At 44.9% G+C, this 19,269-nt stretch overlaps 1 protein-coding gene across 2 annotated transcripts in view; it reads left to right on the plus strand.

The window, feature by feature from the left end:
• The window catches only part of CTNNBL1 (catenin beta like 1), a 162,788-nt gene that overhangs the window by 129,198 nt on the left and 14,321 nt on the right, over window positions 1–19,269 (plus strand). For both annotated transcript variants that reach the window (XM_027977186.3, XM_004014562.6), the window contains exons 12-13: window positions 6,106–6,203; window positions 7,889–7,969. In XM_027977186.3, coding sequence (XP_027832987.1) covers window positions 6,106–6,203; window positions 7,889–7,969 — 179 coding nt within the window. The remainder of the gene's footprint in view (window positions 1–6,105; window positions 6,204–7,888; window positions 7,970–19,269) is intronic.

A 19,269-nucleotide genomic window follows, 5' to 3' on the forward strand; every position in this document is an offset into this window, starting at 1 on the left:
TTGCTCATCCATCTTAATCAGGAAGATGAAACAAGGGAATTATTGAGAAGTTCTGGTTCAGTATTTTGTAGAACTGCTCCATTCTTTATTTGGACTCTTCTAGAAATTACTTCTGGGAAGAGTGATTCAGTAAAAGAGAAAAGAGGGGTTGTTCATCACGTCTTACCTGCAGGTGGCCTTTCACTTCATTTTCCTCTCATTGGAACTGCTGAGTTTTTCCTTCATCCACTTTTGCATAGTGCGTATCTTTTGGACTCAGTGAACCCCTCATGAAGCACATTTTTGGGCTTTCCACAGTTTAGTTTCTGATCTCTCATTAAAAGCTTTGGATTACCTTTTACATGTGGGAAGCATGTAACCTGTCAGGAAAAGTTTACATTTTGGAGTCAGACAACATGAGCTCAAATCTCAGCTCCCACCACTCTCCGAAGGACATGACCTTAAGTAAGTTGATTAACCGCACTGACACTTGGATTCTGCATTATAATACAGAAATAGGAACAGTACCTTTCTCATAGCTTACTAGTGAAGATTCATTGAAAATATTGTATGCAGACTCAATCCTGCTGCTCTAGATACAGTCAACTGGTGACAGTTATTATTGTACCCTGCTTACTTTTACTTTCAGATAGGATTTTGAAGCAATTTACAGCAAAACACTGTGGCGATGCTAAATCTTGGCTTCGAGTAAGAATTTGTCAAGACAGATGTCAAACTGGGGGAAATATTTGCAGTATAAAAGATGAAAGGGTAATATTCTTAATTCATAAAGAGCTCATAGAAATCAAAATTGGCAAAGGATGTAAGGCCAGGCACTTCACACACAGAGCAATACAAATGGTCAGTAAACATCAGCAAAGGAGTTCGACCATATTCATAACAAGAACAAAAACGTGCTAATCAAAAGAAGATTCCATTTTTCACCTACCAGGTTGTCATAATTTCTAAGTTGGATAATATCCAACCTGAGTGAGGATATGAGAAAACGGATACTCTTTTACAATATGCTTCCACTCTCAATGTGTGTATGTGATATATGTGTGTGTTCATGTTACACAGCACATAGCTACATGCACATACTGGTTAATTAATTTACTTAAGGTCAGGTTCTTGAGCAAGTGGTGGGAGCTTTGATTTAAACCATGTTGTCTGACTCCAAAATGTAAGCTTTTCCTACTAAGTTGCATACTTCCCGCACAATAAAGGTAATCATCAAAACTTTCTATATGTATAGAATGCATAAGTACACACACGGAGAGTGAAAGTCAATTGGTACAGCCTTCTTGGAAGACCATTTGTCAGTGTCTTTCCAAAAAAAATTTTTTTTCTGGGTTTCTCTGTCCTTTATTTCCCATAGGCAAATCTATATACCTCAGTTGAATTGGCCTGGTAATAGTTTGGGCTTCTTTTTGAAATATTTTGTAAACCAAGTTATCTCCAGCTTCTAGGAAACAATATATACAGTAAAAACAGACCAGTGTGTTTCTGTCTTCAGTATCCCCTTGCTCCACCCACCCCCCCACCGCAACCCTGTGCCTGTAGAAGTGATGTCTCTTCCTGCTGTAATAGCATGGGCCCTAAGTCAGTCCATCTGTGCTTCTTTTAGTTTTTCAACATTATGTATGTCAAGAGCTTTTGACTCACCCACTTCCAGCGCTGCTGCTGCTGCTAAGTCACTTTAGTCGTGTCCAACTCTGTGCGACCCCATAGACGGCAGCCCACCAGGCTCCCCCGTCCCTGGGATTCTCCAGGCAAGGACATGGGTGTGTGCAAAAGTGTATCCACGCCAGAAATAAAGTATAAGTGCCACAATGTGTGTTCATGGATTTTCACTGTGGCATTATTTCTAACAGCAAAAACAAAACAACCCAAAACTGGAAACCATGTAAAATAACCACCTTTGGGGACATTAGTTAAATTATGATAAATAAGTTAGGCGAAATTCTGCATAACCATTTAAAATAAAAAATGTGTTGATATGGAAAGATATAGAAAACCTCTGTGTGTGTGTGTGTGTGCGTGTGTGTGTGTAGATACATTTTTTTCCCCCTCCCCTGTAAATATACACAAGATACTTAGTAGTTTTCTGTCGTTTGGAAGAGATGAGCAGGGTCATGAGAGGAGTGGGGGTGTGGAAATGTATTGGTACATGCTCAGCGAATAATTGTTAAGGACATTTACACCTTTTTGTATAGTTTGGTTTTTAACCATCACTATATAACCATTAATGATGCATCCATCACTTTGATTTTAAAAATTCATTGGTGGAGGACAGAAGGGATCAATAGTAAAGCAGTTTTTAAAAATTGATTCCTGTGGTTGAATATAGACTCATCTTTGAGCTTCCTGGTAGCCAAAGCAAAGCAGGAACTCAAATAAACAAAAAATTCATCAGGAAAGAGAAATATTTTCCTGATCTTGATCTCTGAAAGGAATCTAGCAGCCAAGGATTGGGCTAAACTCTTATCTAGTATTGTATGTCTCCAGCTTAAAATTCGCTTGTGGATTTTTGTGACTTCTCTCTCCAGACTCTTCCCCACCTGACTGGCCTCGCCTCCCTCGTGTGCATGTGACATTCCATCCACACTGGCCTTTGCATATGTGGCGCCCTCTTCCTGGACTGCTCTCTCTCCTCCACCTAGCTGTCAGCCGTGCCTTGTTTGTTTGGTTTGCCTTTATGATTTTCAGTTGTTCCTTGCCTCCAGTGGGAATCCCTCTAGGTCCGCTGTGCTTCGTCTGTGCACCTCCCATCCCTCTGCCGACCTCAGCGATGAAGCTTGGCACACTGCACTGTAGATCTTATTTTGTTTTCCCCATGAAATGAGCACCTCCTTAAGGTTAGGGATACTGTGTTTGGAAGCTCTGATCACCAGGTGCTTGTCAAGCACAGAGATCAGTGGTAGGTGAATGACTGAGTGAGTCATCTGAAGTTTGAGTTCTGCCTCTTTTCACCAGTTAGCTGTGTGGACAAGTCACTTCTCTCTGGACCTCGATTTTTCTATCAGTACAATGAGAGATTTGGCCCAGATAATCTGTGAGATCTCCGGGCTGATCTTTTTCTTCCTTCCTCTGTGGTTGTCAGATTGTCACACATATATATACACACATACATGGAGGTTGTTAACAGTTGTCATGCTGAGTAATTTCAAAGTTTCAGAAGTAAGCTTGTTAAAATTCACTGCTTTTATTATGACCTGTCCCACATCTGTTCACCAGCTGAAGAGATCAGAGCCACATCCGGTTGTTTGGCCCAAGGTTACAGAACTGATTATATCCCCCCATCTTCCTTCCTGTAATCTTTTCCCCTTGATATACACAGAAGTTGTTTGTGTTTTGTTTTGTGTTTTGTTTTTTTGCCTGCCATGAGCCTCTAAAGACGTCGTTTCTTGTTCTGCTTTGTCGCCCTGAGCTGAGCCGTCTTGGTTCACTGTCCTTACCTTAGGTTCAGGATGTTTTTTCTCATCTCTCCCCACTCCTGTTCCCTTCCCCTTCCTTTGTGTTCAGGATGGAGATTAAAACACCTCAATCCCAGCTTCACAACAAAAGTTAACAGAAAGATATTGGGGTGACCCTGGAGTCACCTTGAGAAGCTGTTTAATACCTCTCTCTACAGCGTATTTTATGAAAAACTTTATCCTTAAAAAATGAATCTACTGATTAGAGAGCATTTATTCAAACTCATGCCTCCCTAGGAAAAAAAGTCATCCACTCATTCCCAAATGCAAAATATCTTTAAGGACCATTTTGTAACTGATGAGTGTATTACCAATGCAGGGGTGCTCTTACTCTGAACTTGGGATAGGCACTGTGTACAAAAGGTGAAAGCTATACAAAGGCATTTGAAAAATACCAAGAATTCGAGTGGTTTGTTTGTCTGGTTCTCCCCACCTCCCACCACTACCACCAAAAACTTGCACTGAAACCCTGCTTTCTTCCCATACATTCAGCAAGAATTTCTGAAGCACCTACTATGTGCCAGACATTGTTGTGAGGCCAGGAATACATCAGTGAACAAAGCAGACTAAAATCCCTTCCTTCAAGGGGCTTATATTCTAATTGAAGGGCAGCAGTAAACAAAACAAATAAGTAGGTTCCACAGCATGCATGCTCAAGGGAAGAATACAGCCGGTAAGACTTGGAGATAGGCAGCACTGGGGCTTTTCGTTTTTAAATAGGGTGGCCAAAGAAAAGCCTCATTGAGAAGAGGACAGCTGAGTAGGACTGGGTCTGAGGACTGAGCCATGCAGATGTCCTGGTGAGGAGTAGCTCAGGCAGGGAGAACAGTAAGCATGGAGGCCCCAGGACAGGAGCGTGTCTGGCATTAGAAAGCAGCATTTAGTCTGAGTGAGCTGGGGCTCAGTAGAGGGTTTTACACGGAGCAATGATAGGGTGTGACTTAGGCTTTAACTGACCGCTCTATGGAGATCACGGCGAAGGGGTGGGCGCAGAGTCCCACAGGCAGGCTGTTAGTATTCCCAGTACTGTGTGTCAGAGTTATGAAGGGCATGGGGGGGCAGCAGTAAGAAGGGATGGAATTCTGGATGTAATTTGAAGGTACAGCTGACAAGGTTTCTGTGGAATGTGTGAGAAAGGGGAGAATCAAGGGTATCGCCGCTGTGTTTGACTTAAGAAACTGGATAGCATGGTTGCCGTTAACTCAGTGGATAAGACTGTGGGCACAGGTCTAAGGAGAAGGGTCAGGAGCTTGTTTTTGGACGTATTCAGTTCAAAGGACCTGTTAGACAACCATGTGGAGAGAGCAGGTAGGCGGATGAATGCATGAACCTGTGTTCAGAGAACAGAACTGACCTGTAGAGTTTGGGAGCAGTCAGCACAGTAAGTGGCCCAGCGGTAAAGAATCTGCCTGCCAACGCGAGAGACACAAGAGAGGTGGGTTCGATCCCTGAGCCAGGAAGATCCCCTGGAGTAGGAAGTGGCAACCCACTCCAGTATTATTGCCTAGGAAAATCCCATGGACAGAGGAGCCTGGGATCAGTTCCTGGGGTCACAAAAAGTCGGACACAACTGGGCACACACGCATGCAGCTGGTCTTTAAAGCTGTGAGACTAGATGAGATCCCCAGGGAGGTGAATGCAGCTAGAAGAAGGTGAGTAACTCTCGCATTAGGAGATTGGGGAAAGGAAGCATTGAGGAATGCTTCAGATATAAGTGAGGAAAAAAACAAATACAAAATTGTATCTGTGCTACCATAAGAATTCTTCCTTGTGACTTTAATAATCAGATGACTTTTTGAGAACCCACGGTAAATTTGGCATATGAAGGTGTTCTCCACTCAGTTTTCAAAACAGAATGTTTGTTGCCCACACTGTGGGCATTTTATTTCAAAATAAACGTTTTTCTGCCATCTCCTTTTCAAGGTCATTATTCTTGATTTTTAAAAATTCTTTTTAAAGAAAAGAACCTCTTAACAGCTGAAGCCTATAATATACCCTTCAATTACCCTCTTCTGCCCTGGCTAGAATAATAGTATCTCATAATAGAAGCCCATAGGTCATGTGAACTGAAAAAAAAAAAAAAAAAAAAAAACAGTTATCGTTTTGAAGTACTTAAGTATCCAGCTATCTTTAAACAGGTAAGGATTATAGCTGCACAGAATGTAAGTGATAGCTCTGGAACCCCATCATATTTCTGATTTAATTCTGGGATATTTGCTTGGGAAAGTTTTAAGATGATTTGAGAGTATGATAGAACATGTCTTATTTGTTCCTCATGTGCTCCCCTCATGGTTAGTATTCATACACTGTTCACGGGTTATTTCTGTAAATGGGGAGATTAGTTTGAGGTCTGTTGTGGACAATAGAACTCAATTAATTCCAGGCAGAACAGAAATTCCAACTTAGTTTTGATTCAGTTGCTCAAGTTGTCCTTGGGGATGTAATCCCCTTTGAATATATTTCTTGTGCTGTCTGTGAAAATCAGTTTAGTTTTCCATGGACACAGTTTAGGTTCTTGTCTTATTAATCAATAGCAGCAGTCAGGAAAGGCCTGCTTATTCCTCCTTCAATAGAACCAGATCGGGCTTGAAGAGAGGTGATAATTACTGCTCTGATCACAGCATGTTCTCTTTTCTCCTTCCCAACCCAGAGCATGTCTGTTCGATCCTCGCTTCCCTCCTGCGGAACCTGAGAGGGCAGCAGCGGACCCGGCTTCTGAATAAATTCACTGAAAATGACAGTGAGAAGGTAGGCGCTTGGTGGACTGTAAGATGGGGCCAGGACCCAAGGGGAGAAAAGGGCTGTCTCCCCAGTGCGATCTGAGGAGTGCTGGGTAGAGTGATCCTGCCCCAAAATGTCCTCTCCAGCATCTGGGCCCCATTGCTCTGGGTCTCAGAGGGTTTTCTGGTTGTCCTGCCTCTCATTTCCAAATGCAATTTCCCCAACCCCAAATATTTTGAAACCATTTCTGTATGCACTAATGTACCATTATGGATCATTAAGACGAGGAGGAAAAGATGAAGTCAGTGCTTTAAAAATTCTTAACATGCAGTGAAACCATTTGCTTCCTTATAAGTAATAGAAATAAATGCAACTGTTGTCTGAAAAAAAAGAAAAAGGCCATCAGGTTAGGACAGAGACTGTCTTAGCAGTCGTGTCACCCTGGTGACATCATCTAATGTCTATGTGTTAGTTTCCTCATCTTTAAAATTAGGATTGCTCTCTAGCTTCCCTGCCTACCTTATCAGGTTTTTCTAATGTTTAAGGAAATAGTGGATATGCGAATACTTTGTAAACTGAAACCTGTAAGATTTCAGGGTCTTCCTTGTTAACCAGGAAGGTGTGGGCACAGTCTTCCTGTCTGATGCCATGTTGAAGCAGCATCTATTATTAATACCACCCCATGGGTAAACAGGCTTCCCAGGGGGCTCAGTGATAAAAGAATCCACCTGCCAATACAGGAGACACAAGAGATGCTGTTTCAGTCCCTGGGCAGGGAGATCCCTTGGAGGAGAAAATGGCAACCCACTCCAGTATTTTTGCCAGGAGAATCCCATGAACAGAGGAGCCTGGTGGGCTACAGTCTATGGGGTCACAAAGAGTTGGACACAGCTGTGACGGAGTGCTCACGCATGCACATGGACACATAAATACACACACATACACACATACACATACACACACAACACACACTGGGTAAATTCCAGGGTTACCAACAGCTGTGGTGGTGCCAACCCAGTAAAAAGAGGTTAGAAGTCTAGGCTGGCTTCACAGTGTTCCTTCAATCTCTTGGAAGTCTAAGAGGAAAAAAAAAAACCAGAAACTTTTTCAAACCTTGAGCCATATTTGAAGCGACTTTTGTGAAGTTTGAAACTGGTTTTTAGGTTACTGCTAAGCAAAAGTCAAGGCTTTTTTAAAGTTGCTGAAGGAGTTTTTCTTGCACTCTGTTCTCACTCAAAAGCAACTAAAGAGATTTTACTCAGACCTTTTTAAAAAAAGATTAGCTCTGGGGCAGAATCCGAACATGAAAGGTTTCAGTTTGAAAAAAAAGAAGTTTCGGTAAAGTTCTGAGTGAATATCAAGTATGTAACTTCAAGCTCCTCTTCTTTGCAAGAAGGGACTTGAATTTTTATTGATTTATTTGTTTTTAACAGCTTGAATTCAGGGGAGTCCAAGGAGGGCTGGGAACACATGATGTCCTTCAGGAATGGACCTGTGTTCAGTATCCATGCTAAGCGTTTGCTTTGTTCTGCCCCAGCTGTTTGATCCATTCCTGATCCATTCCAAGGCAAAGCTCAGATCCAGAGTGAGAAGTGGTAGAGGGGCTCTCCCTTTGTGTGGAGCCACAGTGAGATGAATAGGAGCTCCACTATTCTCTTGCCCAGGTATTCTCTTCCCTTCTCACTCACGCCTGTGAAACACCTCTCTTTCAGGTTGATAGGCTGATGGAACTGCATTTTAAGTATCTGGATGCGGTGCAGGTGGCTGACAAGAAGATTGAAGGGGAAAAGCACGTATGTATCTCTGCCTGTCTCTTGCCAGCTCTTCTTGACTTGCATTCCATTTGGGTCCCTGTGCACCCCATATCTCCCCACTGGACAGGCCAGGACGAAGATGCCATCTGCCGTCATGGGCCAGTTAGCATGTCATGCTGAGCAGGGGACGGTCTGCCAGCGGTTGTAACTGCTCTTCTAACAGGATTGAAGTCCTAATGAGGGCGGATGTGTACGGTCGAGCCAGGGCTGACCTGGGAGTCTGGGTGGTGGCACAGGTACCCTTGACAAGAGCGCCTCCTTGAAAACCTGACCAAGGCACAGTGCTGTGACTTGGTACCACCCTGGCAGAGTGTGTCTTGGCACACACACTTGCTGGTTTCAGTAGCCATAGGGAGGCACTGGAAGGAAGCTGGGAGGTCACTGAATCCAGTTCCTTGCATTTGCAGATGGAATCTGGAGACCTAGAAAAGGGAGCCCAGAGCTCCACGGCCTGGCCCGCACACCGGGTCACGGTGGCTGAGCCGCACTGTCTGACGCGATGGTTGCTGGGAGAGGTGAAACCTGCTAGCTGTCTTTCCTGCGGGGCCGGACTTAGCATGGGTGTTACCCTGCCGCCTGTGTTTTCACCTCCTCCTGTTTTGCCCTCGGCCACCTCTGGCCTCGGCAGCTTTCTCGTCTGTCTCTTTAATCAGGACAGGTTTCCACATCTGTGGGTTAATGTCCGATTTGTATTCTCTTCCCTAAAGACATTCCTCAGTTTTCAGTCAGGTTACAAAACGATCCTTTTCTTGCTTTTTTCAGAGTTGTTTTCTTTGCGATCTTGATTTGCTGTATCACTCTCTTTTTTCACTCTCCTTGCCTTAAAGACACACTTGAGGCTTTGGAGCCTCACTGGTGGGAGGCGCGCCTCCGCAGCCCCGCCTTCTGTGTTGCTGGGGCAAGCCAGCCGTGAGGCAGAGCTGTGTGCATTGGGAATTGTGCAAGCATCTTCCCTCAAGCTGTGCCTCAGGCCAGGGTGAGAGACTAGAGCTTGGGGAAGACAGTGACCTTGTTGTCTGTGTCCTTCTTAGCTACCCATTCCCTTTCACAAAATATACCTTCATTTATAAACAGCAGGAGACAGTAACCGTGTGTATCCTTCTTATGGTTTCCTTGTGCTCTCTAAACCTGGTGAGTCCTCAGATGTTTGTTGATTGGTTAGATTGATTGGCTGGAACTGTCTTCTTTTATATGATGAGACTACTACAAGACAAGTGGCAGAGACTCTAACTTCTGAGGCTGAACTTCAGATACCAGCATATTCTACACACAGTCCTTTCATTCCACACACATCAGCCTCTCTGTTTTATTCTTTGCTTAAACTTTGCTCTTCCATCTTTTCTTCCCTTTACAGCAGCTTGTATATGGTCGATACTTAGTGATTGTTAAAATGCCAGGGTAATGTATTCTTTTTCTTGGACTGAACGGTAATTAGAAACAGATTGAACTTTCCCTAGACTTTTGTAGGGAGACAGCCCCGGGACAACTAGAACTCAAGCTCTGATGGCGTCCCCCAAGTTATCTGCTGAAGGAGATTTTCAGGGCTGGTAGCAGGGACACCTGGGAGTCCGAGGACTAGGATTTGAGTGCAGGCATCTACCTCAAATTCACCCCTTGCCTCATCTTGTCACCACGCCTCATGTAGCCCGGGTTCTTAGCTATAACATGGCTTCAGCAAAGGGGTCTCTCAAGTCCTCTCCAACTTAGTGTTTTCCCTCAGGTTCAGGTGAACATACTTTGGTAACTCTGCCATTTTTTGAAAATGGAATAAATGAAAAGCACAATAAGAGGTTGCTTAGCTGCTATCTTCTGTATAGAAGAGCAGCAGTCTAGTGGAAAGGTAAGTGTGAGGCGTAGGGAGCCAGATAAGCCTGGATTTGAACTTGAGCTCTGCTGCTTCCTAGCTCTGAGACCTTGGACAAATGAGTTGACCTCCTCCAACCTTTTCTTTTTTCTTTTTTTGGCTGCACACAGGCTAGTTGTAGTGAGCTGGGGTTCTCCATGCAGTGCGAGGGCTTCTCATTGCAGTGGCTTCTCTTGTTGTGGAGCTAGGACTCAAGAGGCTTAGTTGCTCCAGGCATGTGTGATCTTCCCAAACCAGGGTTCAAACACATGTCCCCTGTGTTGCCAGGCAGCTTCTTAACGACTGGACTTATAGGGAAGTGCCCGCTCTGAGGTTTGATGTTCTCATCTGTAAAATGGACGTAACACCTCCCTTTCAGTGCTATTGTGAAGACCAAGCATAAAGCATGTCAGTACCTTGCTCAGTACTTAGCTGCTGCTGTTACTAGATTTTCCTGGCTTCCTTTGAAATTCCCGTGTAAGTGTTAAGTAAGCCAGGCCGCCATGTTCCTAAGAGCATCCTCCTTCCCAAATAACCCAGAAGGAGCTGTCCTAGCAGACCAGAGCATTGGCACCATCAGGTGCTTTGTCTGAAGCTCAGCTGGAATAAGCTTTGGTTTTTGCTTGTTGTTATTTTTTCTTTTTTTTTGAAGGGGTATTGTTTTGTTTTCTGAGAGAGACCAGAGTAAGCTGTTGGGCATCAGGGAGCAGCTTGCATGGAGCTGTTAGGAAACTTGGCCTGCTTCCCACAAGATTGTCTATTATCAGCATTGAAGAGGGTATGAAATTGATTAGCACTGATGGAGAGTAATGGCTGCAGCCATTCTCCCCAGCATTCCCAGTGCTTCCGTGTGCCACAGGTGCGGGGCCCTGCCATTCCCTGACAAACATCTGTCTCCTTGATGCCAAGGCCGTTCAGCTGGGCCCTGGCAAGCATTCCAAGGCTGTCAGTGCTCAGCAGCCTTGGTGTTGCTCAGAGAGTCGGGGCGGGCTGGGGGTGAGGGGTGCGTTTGTGAGCAGCGCACCCTGCCAGCACTCAGGCTCCTCCTGCCGGATGAAGCTGCCTCCCGGGTATAAAGGGACTTGGAACGAACAACCTCTGTCCTGTCTCTCCTTCATGTACTCTTCTCGTGTTTGTTGCCTCACTCCAGCCTACTCCCTTTAAACTTGAATGTTCCACACCTACTGGGAATTCAGCAAATATTTGTTGACCCGAATTGAATCCTTGTTTTTCTTGATAACGTTGACTATCAGATCTGTAAGAAATAAATATCTCATATATTGTGCCAGGCCTGCAACAAAAACACCTTAAATAAGTTGACCAAGAGACGGGGGATCAGGTATTGACAGTCTGAGTGTCTCGGAACCACCGCTGTCCCTGCAGACTTCAGACGGCCATGGGCACCGTGCAGACGTCCACGGGTCTACAGTTGACCAAGATTCACAGAAAAGAATCCCATCATGTGGCACGTGTTTCTCAGGCACCTGCTCTGTGCAGGCGCTCCAAGCTCGACACTGGCTTGGGGTGAGCACGGGTTCAGGTGTCGGGAGAAGGGGCCAGGGAGCACCGCTGCTGCTGCCGGGGGCTGGACGAATCCAGGGCGCAGGGGCAGCCATCTGCACCTCGAGTCACCCCGAACAGTTCTGCGGATGAGGCAGAAGCCGAGCTGCACCTCAAAAGGGGACGTACAGGGCATTTCCAGGAACAGGAGCAAAGCAGCCGCAGTGGGAGGCCAAGTTAAGTTTGGGGGCAGCTGTTAAGTTACATTCCAGGAACAGAAGGTGTGATGGGGGAGCATGGACTTTAGAGCCAGGCTGCTTCGGGTTCTCCGACTACAGACACACAGCCTCATTTCTCCAGCTTTCTTTTCTTCCTTTCTGGTGCTCTTTTTTTTGAGGTGCACATCTCAACCTGTGGGAGTGTGAGGAATTACACATTTCAGAATTCGGTGACACAGATATCACACAGGCGAAAGCTGCTTTCACGGGTCCTGGCACGGAGCGTTGCGGGAGAACCTTTCCTTTTTTCTCTGTGAGGACTGTTTCTACCACCAGCCCTCCACATACACGTATTTTCTCCCTTCCCTTGTGCTGCGTGGTTTTGTGGGATCTCAGACCCACCCCCCACCCCCCACTTCTCCTCCTTCCTCTCCTGCTGCTGCGCCTTAGCTTCCTCTCTCCTAGTCTTTGCTTTTCCCTCTGTCCTGCCTCTTCTCAAGCTGGTGCCTCCTTCCACCTTCAGGTCTCATGGCCTAAATGTCATGGTCTTCATGTCACGAGACATGTCTTCATGAGACCATATCTCATGGTCTGCAGGCCTAAATGTCAGCCCCTCAGAGTGACCCCCCTGCCACGTGTGAAGCAGCGCCCCCCGAACTGCCAGTGCTTCTTCCTGACCTGTGCTGACTTTATACATTTGTTGACTCTCTCTCTATGCGACTCTCATCCCTCTTGTTCATCATGTTCCCAGGACCTACTTAGTGACTAGCATGCAATAAATGAAAGACAACTACTCATGAGTTAAAATTAATATTTGTCTGTGGGTGTCAGGAAGATAGAGAGTCCAGAGTTTCCTACATTATACCTAAACTCTCATTGTTAACCCTAATTTGTATTTTCTCTGAATAGCCCCATCATCAAAAAAATATTTTCTACAACTGTGTACATCCTGTGGCATATCTGTAGCTGTATTAAAAACTTCTTATTTAGAAGCGTCTGCAGGACAGACTAATTGTATTATATACAGACTCGGTTCCAATCGCGTTACTGCAAGAGTCTGTTAACTAGCAAAGACTTCCACGTCTTGGGCAGTTGTCCACTGCTTTCTCATGTTATATTCAGTGTCCGTGAGACTTCAGGGCCACAAAGTATCTGAACATACCCTGGGGCTTTCTGGTTAACAAGATTTGACCTGGACTTTTAAAGGGCATGTGATTCTTGAGACTCTTGGAGTGAGCAGCAGTTCTCTGTGGTCTGTAAATACCCAGGGTGCTTGTCTCAGCAGATTTCACCTGACTCCCCAAGCAACAAGAAGCCCAGAAAATACCAAGGTCCCTATTGTTAGGCAGATGTCCTGACTTCTTGTGGGTATCTTCTGGCTTCTGCTGGTTCAATGTACAGGGATGGCAGGCTTCTGCATGTCAAAAATAAGAGATAATTATTTAGGTACTGGCAAGGATTTTAAAAGAGGAAGGAAAGAGCCTTGGAGAGAGGTTTTCCTTTTTTTAGTTCCTGGGAAGATTATTCTCAGCAGGTTTATTCAATAAAGCCTTCTCACCACATACTTTGCACCGTAATGACTTACAAATTGCATGCTAATTTTGCACAGTTAAATCATCCCAGGCTTTATCCTGGAAAGAGAAAGACGGACTTCTTGTAATGAAACAGTATCCACAGGAGTTGATGGCCAAGACAGACTGACGATTTCCTTAGCATTTGACACTCATTTATAGATTTGTACCAAGGAGGTAAAGCGGAGGAGCAGATGCTTGGGGTCCAGGATCGTAAAGCACACCTACCAAGCCGTGTAGACAGAGGGAGTGTGAGACTGCAGTCAGGTCTTCTGCTAACTGTGCTGGAAGCTTCCGGGCAAGCCAGAAAAAAAAGGGAATCCTGCTGAGAGCTCCTCTCAGCTGTTCCTTGAACAGTGGTTCCCAAACTTCTCAGTCTATGAATTTGGCAGGCCGCAGCTTACAGCAGTAGAAGCCAGAGCTGGTGGGGGAGGGGATAGAGTAGTGCTTTCCCCTCCCTCCTGCTTCCGTCTTTCCTAGAGGCAGATTTAGCCAAATGCCCATTCCCCGCTCTCTCCTTCCTCCCTGCTTGCCCTCTTCCCAATCACAGTCATCCTTTCTAGTTGGGGGACTTGGGTCCTGGCCCAACTCCTCTGCCTCTTCCCTTGCAGTAAGGCCTTGAGCATTCTTTGAAAGATTTTTTTTTTAATGTGGACCATTTTTAAAGTCTTTATTGAATTTGTTACAGTAGTGTTTCTGTTTTATGTGTTGGGTTTTTTGGCCACGAGGTCTGTGGGATCCTAGCTCCCTGACCAGGGATCGAACCCGTACCCCCTGCATTCGAAAGTGAAGTCTTACCCACAGGACCGCCAGGAAAGTCCCTGGCCCTGAGCACTTGGTTTTGCTTTTCTCATCCTCTCTGTCCTCTCAGTGGGCTCACAGTCTCTCCCACAGCACTTCACAGAAGCCCTGGTTTTCTCGAGGCTGGCTTGGGAGAATGTGTGTGTGCTCAGTCGTGTCCAGCTCTTTGCAACCATGTGGACTGTAGCCCACCAGGCTCCTCTGTCCATGGGATTTTCCAGGCAAGAATACTGCAGCAGGTTGCCACTTCCTATTCCAGGGGATCTTCCCAACCCAGGGATCAAACCTGCACCTCTTTCATCTCCGGCTTTGGCAGGCAGGTTTTTTACCAGGGAGCCACAGGGCTGTCTTATATGTTGTCACAATCCAGTGAATGAGTAGTCTAGCAGTCTGCTTGCTTGTTCTTAGTACATTTAGATGGTTGATGTGACGCCACCTGTGATGGAGGCGTCATGCTACCTACCATAGAAGGAGCATGAACCCTGGCATCGTATAGCCCAGGTTTAAATCCCAGCTCTGCCCCACACAGATTCCATTCTTTTGGGAAATGCCTTACCTGGTGTGTATATGTGTGTGTTTTACTTTTCATGGTGGCTTTATCAGAGTGGCACGTGCTCATGTGTTTAAGGCTGGCCTAACGCATAGTCTCTCTTCTCTTTGCAAACTCTGGCCTGATACCCTTGGGTTCTTATCAGAGCTGCTATCAGTTAGCTGTAAATTCCCAGAAAAAAAAGAAAAACATCCCTTTCACTAATTCTCCAGCCTGTTTCCCCTGCTGAAAATGACTTGCAGGCCCTTGTCTCCTCTCTCACAGTCTGCCCTGTTTCAGAAGCTCTTGGAAGAAGATTTTGTTTGGCTGCTGTTTGTGTCTCCTCCTTCTCCACTTACCTGTCTCTCCCTTTACTCTGGAAGAAAAAGGGAAATTGGCCTTTTCTCAGTGGTGGGGCAGTCCCTGCCCATGACTGCACAGCAGCAGTGACCCCCGGCTGGGGTTCTGAGCCATGTCCCCGCTTATTAAGGAAAGAGAGATTCCTGTTGGCTTCATAGCAGCTTCTTTTATGACTGTCTCCTTCCATCAGCGAGGGGCAGCTGGCCGCCTGTCAGGGGCAGATTAGAAGTGGCATCCACACGCTCATTTGGAGGCTTGCGACTTGCCTGTGGAGAGAGATAGAGGCACCTGGCAAGGTAGCACTCTGCAGACAGATTAACATTTAAAGTGAGGATGTGACTAGGGGAGGGGGCGCACACACAGCCCTGCAGCAACGGCACCTTGATGCCACACGCACCACCTCCTTGTGTGTGTCTTTGGAGATGAATCTGTTTATTTTAGCAGCCCCCAAAGATGCTTATGCTGCCCTGAATTGCAGTCTGTTCTACTTAATGCGCTATTCACTGAATTACCATCTAAGTTTTTATTCTAGCCCTCTCTTACGAAATGAACAAAGTAAAACCTTTCAGATTGTCTTTTTTTGTTTTTTTAACTCTCCTGATTTACCCATGGAATTTGCTAGTCTAGCTAGAGGTCCCTCCTTGTTTTTTCGTTGTTGTTTTTTTTTTAATGTATAAGTTTCTTCAATTTGTAAGAAAAAGGCAAAGGAGCTTGATGATCTTACATTTAATGCTGGTCATTTGCAGTGGTTCCCAGATACAGCATGAAGAAAAACCCCATCTATTTGCTCATAGGCTAATATGGAAAAGGTCTATAAAACAAAGACATTTTGAACTAGGGAAGTGATCACAGGCTTGGAGCCAGACTCGTGTGGGTTTTTATCCTATCTCCGACACTTACTCAGCTCTGAGCTTTGTGACCTTTGGAGAATTCTCCCCTCTTTAAACCTCAGTTTCTTATTTGAAAGTGGAATTAGTTATGATTCTTGTTACTTCTTGGGGTTTAAGGAATAGTGAGAAATTCATGAATGTGCTTAGCACAGTGCCTGAAACACAGGACCCAGGAAATTTTGCTGTTATCATTCCATTTTTCCTGCCCATCCTTCCCTCCCCCCATATTTATTTATTTGTTTGTGTCAGGTCTTAGTTGCAATATGTGGGATCTTTGTTGCATCATTCAGAATCTTTCGCTGTGGTGTACAGACTCTCTAGCTGTGACGCAGGCTTAGTTCCTCCATAGCATGTGGGATCTTAGTTCCCTGACTGGGGATTGAACTCATGTCCCCTGCATTGCAAGACGGATTCTTCACCACTGGACCACCAGAGGAGTCCCTCACCCATCCTTTGTCAGAGTGAAAGGACTAACAGGAAAAGGTCTTAGACTAGGAAATCATATCCCACTAAAGTCTCTAAGCAAAACTCAGTGACAGTCATTTGATGTCTATCTCAGTTTTTCCATCTGTGAAATCTGAAAATGGTATTTCCTGTGCACACACAACACCAGGCATATACAGCAAGTGAAGTTAATGCAGGTCCGCTGCTCTGAAAAGTAAAAAAATGCCATACATGGATGTTGAGTTGTCATTGCTTCACAGAGAAGACAGTCACCTCCCCTCTTCTCAAACGTGAGAGTTGAATGCATTAGCTTGTGGAACATCCTTTAAATCTTAACTCTCATGCCTTATTTCAAATACAGTTCAATGTGTATATAGATTTTCACTTGGAAATTTTGTAAAGTATAATACCTGTACCATATTTAAGGAGGCTACTGGTTTGGGGGAATTTCTCTTTAATCTCTATTAATCATGTTCCCATTTTAAGAGCATTCAATTTACACACTCATATTGTTTTAAAATAGCCCCTCTAATATACCAGCAAATCCAAGAGTTGTCTCTTTCTTACAGGGAAGTTACTTTATTGATGACAGGATGAGCTAATTGTCAGTGCTCACCACTTGCTGTTGAGGTGACAACTACTGGAGGCATGTCTCCCAATGGCTCTTCTGACTGTCTCGGAGCACTGTCTGTCAACAGCTCCAGTCTATCAATTTACCCATATGTGGGTAAAAACCCACTGCTTCTGGCTGTTAAGATGCTTCAGTCCTAGATTTGCCACAGGTTATCAAAGCTAAAAGGCACCTTCAAGAAGATCAAATCAGGGAAGATAAAAGTCAGCCCTGTACACTCCCAACCTGAGACTGGTGTTTACAGTACTAATAGGTTTCAGTGTGCTTCCCCAACTAAGCTGCAACTTGGCTTCACAATGCTTTGCCAATATGGTTCTCTGTAGCCATTCTAGTGGATTAGAGTTAGCGCTCAGGAACCCTATTTCCCTTCCCAGATCCAGTTCAGGCTTCTAGTTTCCAAGCAAAGAAGCCACAGCCAAAAGTATTTAAATGACTTGCCTATGGACCCTAATAAGTTTGAGTTGAGATCTGATCCCATTTGCTTAGTTCTTTCAGACGTCTAGCTCTTTTTCCTCACACTCAGAAATCCAAAGAACTGTATCAGGTTCTTATCACAAGATCGATTTGTTATCTAGTATCTTAGAAACCAAGAAAAGGAGCCAGAAATTCATTAATCCATTTATACAAAGTTGGCTCTGTTCACACATAGTAAGACAGGCATGGATAATAAAGGTGACGTACCATCCTGCTTCTTTTTAAAAAGACCAGAACTTAAGAAAATGTGCCTTAAACAACTGTTACCCAAACTTCCTTATTTTCCATCAGAATAATACATAATCACCTTGCTTTTTTAAAATTTCCCTTTGAACATGGAGTACACACTTGTGCTCTCATTCCCTGAATTCACTCAGCAGTAAATATTCCATGCCAGCCACAGAGTCGTAACGGGCTAGATTAGGTGCTGCGCTGACAGCAGTCCCCTTCTCTCCGTGCTGGTTTCTCTGATGCTTCTAAAACTGTCAGGGCAGAAACTCCCATCTTCGAAGCCAATCTCTGTTTCATCTTTGTGTATGTTCAGTGCAGTTATGGTGATGCCTCTCCTGGAGATGAACTGCAATCCTGTCTCAGATCTGCATTCGAAAATTTCACTTTCAAATCATGCGGCCTCGTGCCTAAAAGTAGAATGTCGAAGTGAACGTTGTCGGAGTCTTGAAGTTCTGGGGAAGGAGGAAAAAATAGGGTTGGCAGTGCTCTCTTGGGTCCATCCTTTCCACATGACAACATTTGGAGAAACTGGAAGGTATAGTACATCTGGTTAAAAGAGGATCAGATTGTGGGGAAGAGCGTGAAAAAGGAAAAACTACCGGGGCACTTCTGACGTAATTGGAGAAATTTAATTTTGCTAAGCTCTGTTCTTAAGCCATTCTACCACTCTAATTTAGTATCTTCCTTTGTTCTCCAAACAGCTGTAAAATCTGTCATGCCTCCGTAGACGTGGTAGCATGAAGAGAGAGCACAGACTTGGATTTGAGTCCCCCGTCCTGCTTCCCACTAACCTTAGGGAGGTTGTTCAGCCTGAGTCAGTTTCCTCATTGGAAATGGGGGCGATGATCCCTAGTGTTGTCGTTGTTCAGCCACTAAGTCGTTTTTGACTCTTTGCGTTCTGATGGACTGCAGCATGCCAGGCTCCTCTGTCTCCCAGTTTGCTCAGAGTCATGTCCATTGAGTTAGTGATGCTATCTAACCATCTCATTCACAGTGTTCGTGGGAGGTAATGGAGTCAGTGTAGGTAAAGCACTTGACACTATGCTAAGCCCTCAGCAAACACAAGCTGCTCCCACAAGGCGAGTAGATGGTGGTGGCAACGGTTACTATTCAGACTGCCTCACACAATGCCTGGTATTTAGTAATCAGTCAAAAACTATGATGTGCCGGAAGCTAGGAGCTAAGAAGCAAAGAAACACTCCCTTCTTCCTGTTAGTGACAGTGGTATCCCGCTGTTGTTCTCCTCCACCCTCGCCAAGCTGACCCATGCTATTGTTACTCCCTCTGCTTACAACGTGCTTTCCAGCTGGTCATGCTTCTTCAGAATCCAGCTCAAATGTTATTTTCCTGGCACTCTCCTGATAACCCAAACAAAACAAACGTAGCCTCTCCTTCTGGCATGCAGTACAATTTGCAAGGTCCTTCATAATGGCCATTACTACATTTAAAAAAGAAGTTTGTTCATATCTGTTAACCTCATTGACTTTAATCTCCTTGATTCTGTAGACTGTCTTATTTATCTTTGCTGCTCCCAGCACATCATACAATAGCTGGTTCATAGTGTTCAGGAACACTGAGCTAGTGTTCTTTACTAGTGGATGAATGAATATGTTTCTCCCCCGGTTCCCAGATTTGCACTGAGGGATTGGTCTCTCTTCTCTACCCTCTCCACCCCTCTTCTCTTCTCCATCTGATCTGCTTCTCATATAGGCTGACACTGTGCAACCTACAAGCTGTACACTTTGCCTACCTCTCAACACTTGAAGCCACCATGTCCGTCAGACAGG

The sequence above is a fragment of the Ovis aries genome, chromosome 13, assembly GCF_016772045.2.
Source record: "Ovis aries strain OAR_USU_Benz2616 breed Rambouillet chromosome 13, ARS-UI_Ramb_v3.0, whole genome shotgun sequence".
NCBI classification, from domain to species: Eukaryota; Metazoa; Chordata; class Mammalia; order Artiodactyla; family Bovidae; genus Ovis; species Ovis aries.